Source organism: Lolium perenne, chromosome 1, assembly GCF_019359855.2.
Source record: "Lolium perenne isolate Kyuss_39 chromosome 1, Kyuss_2.0, whole genome shotgun sequence".
NCBI lineage: Eukaryota > Viridiplantae > Streptophyta > Magnoliopsida > Poales > Poaceae > Lolium > Lolium perenne.
Window position 1 is genome coordinate 75948096 of NC_067244.2, and position 7608 is coordinate 75955703.

The window sequence follows — 7608 nt, forward strand, 5'->3', positions numbered from 1 at the left end:
CTAGCTGGCTATTGATTTAATCGAGAGACGACTATATCAATCTAAGACACGCGAAACACAGAGAACAGTTCCATCATACACTGCTTGATTCTGTGTGTTTCTAGGAATTACTGCAACTTACTTGCATATAGCTAGGTATATCTATATCATACATGCAGATGCACAGAAATATTTAGGACCTACATAGGATTAAGATGTATATGCAGCCATGGATGAAAGATGAACAGATAGTAGTCTGACCCACGCATTAGCTTATGAAAGAAACGAAAGTGTACCCATGACGGGATCAAATCAAATTGGAGTCTTTCCTTTATCCATGCCTAATTAAGCGCACTAGCAATCAAAGTAAGCTACCTAATTAAACAGTGAACTCTTAAAACAAGTAGATCATCACAGTGATATGTGAAGCTCGAAACAAAGAAATGAAGAAGCAAAAGAGGGGAGCTAGAAACGTAGCTAGAAGCTAGAAGGCCGGCGGTGGTGGCCGAAACGAGCCAAACACATCGTGCGGCGACATCTGACCGCCGCCGTTGGGCATCAGGTTCGGCGGCAAGTTGTAGAATGGCATTGAGGAGGGGTCTGGCAGTCCGGGCGGCGCACCCATCCCGCCATTTCCTCCGAGAGGCGGTCCCTCCGGCAGCTGCATCCCGTCTGACCCGGTGGGTGCGATGCCCCCCTCGCCAGGCTCTTCATCGGCGAGCGGAAGGCGCTCGTAGGTAGCGTTGGAGAAGGTGGCCGCGACGACCATGACGGGCCCAGACGCTACGAGCTCCCCGACGACCGTGCCTCCGACGACCTGGCCCTGGCCGCCGGCGAGATAGACGGCAAGGCCGGTGGCCCCGGGCGGGCAAGGCGAGGGTAGAAAGGCGCCGGAGAGGGAGAGGATCTCGAAGCGGCCGTGAAGCGTGACGACGGAGCCGGGCGGCGCCGCGGGCTGGCGCAGGGTGACGTTGCCGACGACGCCGCTGCCGGAGAGAACGGAGACCCCGCGCTGGCGCCGGCGCGCGAACGTGGCGACCGCCTCCATGATGTCCGCGCCGCTGGCGATCTCGAGCACGTGCGAGCGCAGGGTGTTGGGGCTCTCCCGCGTGATGATGATAGGCGGCTTGGGCTTGTTCTTGGATCCAGCCGGCCTCCCTCGCGGCCGCCTGCCAGACGAAGAACCCCCTCCGCCGCCGCTCCCTCCGGATGCGCCCGGGGTAGGGGAGTTGTCGCCCGCGCCGGCAGTGGGGGAGTCCTGTGCGGCTCCGGACTCATCATCATGGTTGTTGCTCCCGCTGCTGTTTGGCGTGGTTGGTGCCTGGTCGCCGCCTCCCATGGCACCGCCGCCAGGCGGGCCGCCGAACTGCGAGAGGTGGTTGCGGAGGTCCATGCCGCCCATGCTCCCAGCCCACCACGCCATCGATCTCCTTGTCGCTCTCCTCGATCGTACTCACTGATTGGGCCAGGCAGGCAGCACCGTTAGAGCTAGAGCTTGAGAGAAGAAAGAGAAGAGAGAGGGGATCTCATCTGAGTGGAGTTGATCTTTCTCTTTCTCTCACTCGCTGTTCCTTTCTGTCGCGGCTGCTTTTGGTGCTCCTTTTCTCTGTGGGTGTTGATTGGGAATATAGGGGAAGAGTGAGCTGAACCAGGTCTGCCTGCCTGCCGGACTGAGACTATAGTTAGCAGTACTGGCGCAAGTACTAGTACTTGGCTGGCATCTTCTTCTCTGGTTTGCCTTTTTTCTTTTCCTGGCCTTTTCCTCTTGCCCTCTTGGGAGCTTTCTTATGTAACCCTGTTGCTCCCTAGAGTTAGGGATATAGCTAAGCTAGGTTCTTCTCCCCTCTCCTCCCCTCCATTGTTGCTTGGACTGTGGAAGTAGCAAGTTCTCTACTGTAACATGTCTAGCTGGCTATTATATGCAGTGCAGTCAAGGGGAAGAAGATTGAATTGATGATCTGATGGTGTTGGGGCAGATCAATTGATGGTCTAGGCATGCATGCACATGAAACTGACCAGTGAAGTTGGAGTAGATGGGGCAGGAAAGACCGGAAGCGGGGAAGACAGCTAGTGCACCGAAATCTGAGTTGACCAGGGACATAAAAGAAAGTGTGTGTTCCATTGTAATTAATTACCCAGGCTAAGCAACCTTGACCCATCTCTATCGTGCTACATCTGCAGATTGCCGTGCTAGGACTAATAATTGAGTTAAATAGATCAACATGCCAGGTTCTCACGTTGAAAATGAAAGCTCAAAATAATACTATAGGTACCCCAACAAGGCCATGGACGAGCAACAACACAGTTCAAAATCTGCCACACAATGCTAAGATCATCTGTGTTTGCCTAAGACATTAGGGCAACTACAACGCGGCGATCCAAAACGGACACATTTAGCAGACATAAAATATGTTTGTTTTGACATGCTTCGATTGCAAATGCGGACGTCACGGAAAATGACTAGCCCATGTTTGTGTGGTGCACCCAACGCACCGACATGTTTCGTCCTCTTAATTTTTTATTTTCTTTTTTGAAAATGTTTTGAATTAAAATAATTATTAAAGTGGCGAAAACATGTACATGGACACAAACTAGGGTTTCTCCCTTCGGTGTTGGCGCCTCATCTACTCGTCGTTAGAGGGGAGGGCAACGATGGCTGACGGCGTTGCCACTACTGCCGGTGCATGGCCCTCCCACAACGACCACGGGTCGTGCGCAGGCGGCGGTGGAGGTGCCTCTTGCGGCTCCATGTATGAAGTGTGGAGCGTCATACCTAGATCTAGCCAACGGCTCAGCTCCTTCTGCTTGGGCTTCGTACAAGTCGTCTTCTAGCCCCGTCACATTAAAAAGAACCATGTGGGCAATAGGTGGGTCAATGAGCGGTTCGCCCCGAGGTAAATACGCGGTGGCCGGTGGACCGTGTGGACATTGTAGTTGTTTGACCATAAATCTAGCTCAAATTGATGATAAAATTGGCTCGGTCGAACGGATATGCGGTGTTGGCCTTGTCCGCTCGGATCAAAACGAACATGTTAGAACGAAATGTTTCCCGCGTTGGAGTTGCCCTAGGTGCACTGACAACATGCGATGCGCACGCACGAGTGCATGAAAACTTGTGGTTCTTGGCGCCCGGCCTCTCGCTTTCCCTGTCCGTAATGCAAACTTTGTTCACCAAGTGTAGTAATTCTGTGTTCATGCGTGCTGTGTGCCCGTGCAAGGGTGAGGGAGACAGAAACGGGTGTGGGACAGAGAAACAGCAATAGTGATGTTATAGTTTTTTCTCTTCCTTTCTAGGGAAAGGGAGAGTTGGGGGGGAGCGTGGGTGCAGCGGTGGTGGTGACATATCATATTGTTTCTTGTTCTAGGTGTCTGTGAGGAGCGGGGTGGGGGTAACGTGAGCGCGCATGGGGAACTGGGGGTTGGGATGGGGAGAGCAGGGCTGCACGAGCTCCTCCTCAATCTTGATGCTTTTTTTAAACCACTCTCCATGGTTTTTTTTGACGAGGACGAAGCGAGACCCAGCCGGCCGGTGTGCAGTGTGCGGGGCACTACCGCACCCAATGCCGGCCTGCCTGGATATTGTCGCTACCTTTGGCTCCGATCGAGCCCTCGGGAACGCCAGCCGCAACGAGGACGCCGTGCCTCCCCGGGCGACCGGTTTAGCGCCGAGATTCTTGGTCGCAGCCTCAATTTTATTTTATTTTACACCATCTATTTGGCATTTGCTAGTTCTAGATGAGAACTAGAGCATCTTCAGCTGTTCGATGTATTTTAGACATAATTTATGCTATTTTAGTTCGTTGGCGTCAAACTGTTAATATGAAAATAACCTTTTTTTTCAATTTGTCTGTATGCCTCCCTGCCCCAGGGTAGTGACTATTTTTTTACCGTAAATGATAGTCCAGTGTGAGCCATGGATTAGTTAGAGAGGAGAGATGCGGAGATGACTTTTGTGTGACTAGCAGTGGCCACCACATGGGCAATGCGTTAATTAAGGAGAGAAAGGGTGCATGAGGTCACACGATCGAATGGACAACGAAGATGCATTCGCAACGCAAATTTAGTCCGTGTTTGCGACTCGGTGGATATCCCGGTAAGTTTATGTCGGGCCACTGGGCTGGAGTGCAGACCCATTTTTTGGATGCGCGGATAAAACACTCGATTTACGGCTGCTTGCGTCGGGTCACTTGAGATGCACTAAATTCATACCCATTTAAGTTCTATACATTTTGATTGCATTGTGATTCGTGCATATTAATTGCAAATTATGCTGTACCTGTATATTTTTAGCCGAAGTGGAGTTGTAACAGAGGTTTTCTCCACATGCAAGTGAGGATACAACTAAAAATTATTCAAACCATTAGATTAGCTTTGTGATCCATACTAGTCATCAGTTGCAACATGAATTATATCGTAAGTAACATTTAATTATCATCTACTAACTGAGAACGAAGATATTTCTCAATTAACTGAACCTAAGGTTGAAGGGTTAGATAACAGCCTAGAGGCTGCCAATTATAGTGAAGTGACGACTCGCAGTTGGAAGAGCATCTACGTTCGTAGGCTTGTGAATTGGATTTCAAGGGTCCTCCTTGGTCCATTTAGTATTCATAAACGACTCATAGCTTAAACTACCCAACCTTAACACTATTGGAATAACTAAACTAAGTACTATTATTAGAGCTCGGCAAGTTATTTAACGGAGTTCTAGGTTGCTCGGCTGATCAACTAAACTATTCATGAAAGTCTAATTCTCGCGTTAGCGAGTTTCTTGCATTCGTTGAGATCATGCCCTAGGTTCTACCCTAGAGTCTGGCGCTCAATGCACTCACTTAAGACATGAATTTCTTGTATGCTGTCACCAAAATATAATATTTGTTTTTGTATCAGTAAAGAACATGTATTCAGTTCTATGGTAAAAGCATCAATTTTGATTTTTTTTTATTTGGACATGTTCAATGACCGCAAGTTGAAAGGGATATCTAATTTGTTCACGTCACAAAATGTCAATGATATGTGGAGAGAAGAAGTCAAGGACGAAGGAATAGAAAAAAATATACAAAAAAAAGAGTCATCAAGGACAGATCCTTGTTGCTACTCTCGGACATACGGTAGCTAATAGAGCGAACCTCTTGTACAATGTCACCAAAATAGACTCCTGATTTGCAAAAAAAAAAAAAAAATTAGCAAACATGATGCCTTTGAAACTACATTTAAAAAATCTCACAAGTAACACCAAACAAAACATTGAAAAAGTAAACAAAGATAATTGTATAGCCTCAGATATAACCCTACTTAATAGGGTATAGGGTCGAGGCTATATTTTTTAATGTAATTAGAACCCAATATTTGTGCCAAATATCCTATGACTCCATTAGTATTTTGCTACAACATATAGTATCGGATGTCCCCGAAGGGACTACAACATATAGTATCAGGTTCCTGCGGTACACCACAAGAGAAAATCCATATTTTTTTTGGGTATATACATGGTTAAAATTGCTATTTTATCAAAAAAAAAATTGTTCCTACTAGTGTCATGTGCACTCCTACTACCACGTAGATCCATCCACTAAAATATTTCATGTCGCCGACAAGATGGTGGGTCATCAAAGGTTCATACCTTGCTACAGGTCGTGATCGCCGTCCCCTGGTGGGCCTCCTCTCGGGGCATTGCTAAAGACGAGAGGACCGCACGGGATGCCACAAATTCGGTGGCGTGGTAGCACGTCGCGGGTGTCTAAGATGGTGGGATTTGGAAAGGATCCATGACCGACGACGATGCATAGGGTGTGGTATGCAACCAACGCCCCGCCACGACGATGGTAGCCTCGGGCCGACATGTATGGACGCCGCATCAAAATCAGACTCTGTAGGGAGGATGAGGCAGCGTTCGTGGCCGCATGCAATGAGGAGAGAGGCACAACAGTGTCGGCTCTCGATGGTACCACCACACGAGTGGTAGATTGTGGTTGCTTATGGTAGGCGAATATTTCACGAAGCCACCAGCGCTCCTTGATATAAGAGGAACAAGTTTCCACTGACGATGTACTTCTAACGGTTGAATGTTGTACACACACGAGTGGTCGAGCAAGTAATCAATGTAATTTTTGTTTAATGGTTACTTAAGGTCACCCGCCAGAACTATGTCTGCGGTGACCTAGCATAACCACTGTATGTTGTATTACGCGAGTCATTGACATAACACCAATGAAACACCATTCCACTAGTATTACATCTCTTAGCGTGGTACAACAGAAACATTTGTGGATCCAAAGCATATCTATAGAATTACAATGCAGATTATTTATACAAGATCATCATAGCCTCCTAGTTACAATGAGGTAAACCTGCCAATAATATAAAGACAAACAATCAGTAGACTAGACTTGTCTTATCTCTACCTATAGAGATAATTGGCTTGCCAAAGAACGATAGTTGAACTCTAGCTACTTAGGTTCTAGGATTAGGGATTTGGTTCCCTCATACTCCTAGGCTAGCTTTCCACTGACTGGTTCCTGCCCCTTGTAATAGTTGACTCCTCCGTCTTCGAGTTTCACAATAGCTTCTCTTTCGACGACTCTCAATCTAAGCAGGGGGTTCAAGATGGAACGGGTGAGTACGAGCGTATTCAGCAAGTTCAATAATAGAAATAGGTGTATCATGCACTAGCTATAGCCATAAACAGAAAGTCTTAGGCAAATGCAAGTTTTCATAATCATTTCTTCAAAAGGTTGATTTTATTCTCAAAAGTTATGTCCGCTAGCTTTCACCGGGTGTCTAGAACTTCATAAAATTCCTTTTCAGCCGTGTTCGCAGTTCCTTCCCAGAGTAGAGAGTGATAAGCTACAATTCACTACACTCTGTAGATGTGTGTTACTTTTATCATAAGAGAACTTATCATTGTTGCCAACCGGGTGATCTTTTTCATACACACTTCCTTGGTGTGAGGCCTGATACGTCTCAAACGTATCTATAATTTTTGATGATCCATGCTTGTTTTACACCAATTCATATATGATTTGCTTACACTTCGTTGCACTTTTACATAATTTCCGGCACTAACCTATTAACAATTTTTGTATTTTAGAAAAGTTGTACAGGATATATTCTCGGAATTGGACGAACCAAAAGCCGAAGTCAATATTTTACTGAAACTAAGAGAAAGTCCAGAGGGGGGTCGAAGAGACGCCACAGGGCGGCCAGACCTGCCCTTGGCGTGGCCTGGCCTGGGCCCGCGCCAAGGGGAGGTGTGGCCCCCCAGGCACCCCACCGACCTAAATCCTCCGCCTATTTATACATTTTCTCGGGAAAACCCTAGATACCCGAGTCTCCATCCACGAAAAGTTTTGTCGCGGCCGCCATCGCAGAACCCATCTCGGGGGGTTCTGAAGCTCTTCCCGGCACCCTGTCGGAGGGGGAAATCATTGCCGGAGGCATCTACATTGCCATGTCCGCCTCCGAAGTGATGCGTGAGTAGTTCATCCCTGGACTATGGGTCCATAGCAGTAGCTAGATGGTTGGTGATACGTCTCCGACGTATCGATAATTTCGTATGTTCCATGCCACATTATTGATGTTATCTACATGTTTTATGCACACTTTATGTCATATTCGTGCATTTTCTGG

General features: G+C 47.6%; 1 protein-coding gene across 1 annotated transcript; it reads right to left on the reverse strand.

The window, feature by feature from the left end:
- Nucleotides 1-262: 262 nt before the first annotated feature.
- LOC127293648 (AT-hook motif nuclear-localized protein 20) lies at nucleotides 263-1958 on the reverse strand. Its single transcript, XM_051323295.2, has one exon. The coding sequence runs from the start codon at nucleotides 1400-1402 to the stop codon at nucleotides 464-466; it is 939 nt and encodes a 312-aa protein (XP_051179255.1). The 5' UTR covers nucleotides 1403-1958; the 3' UTR covers nucleotides 263-463.
- Between the last annotated feature and the right edge of the window lie 5650 nt (nucleotides 1959-7608).

What these genes read in the sequence shown, in the direction of transcription:
- LOC127293648 (XM_051323295.2), bottom strand. Translation starts at nt 1,402, where the DNA reads ATGGCGTGGTGGGCTGGGAGCATGGGCGGCATGGACCTCCGCAACCAC.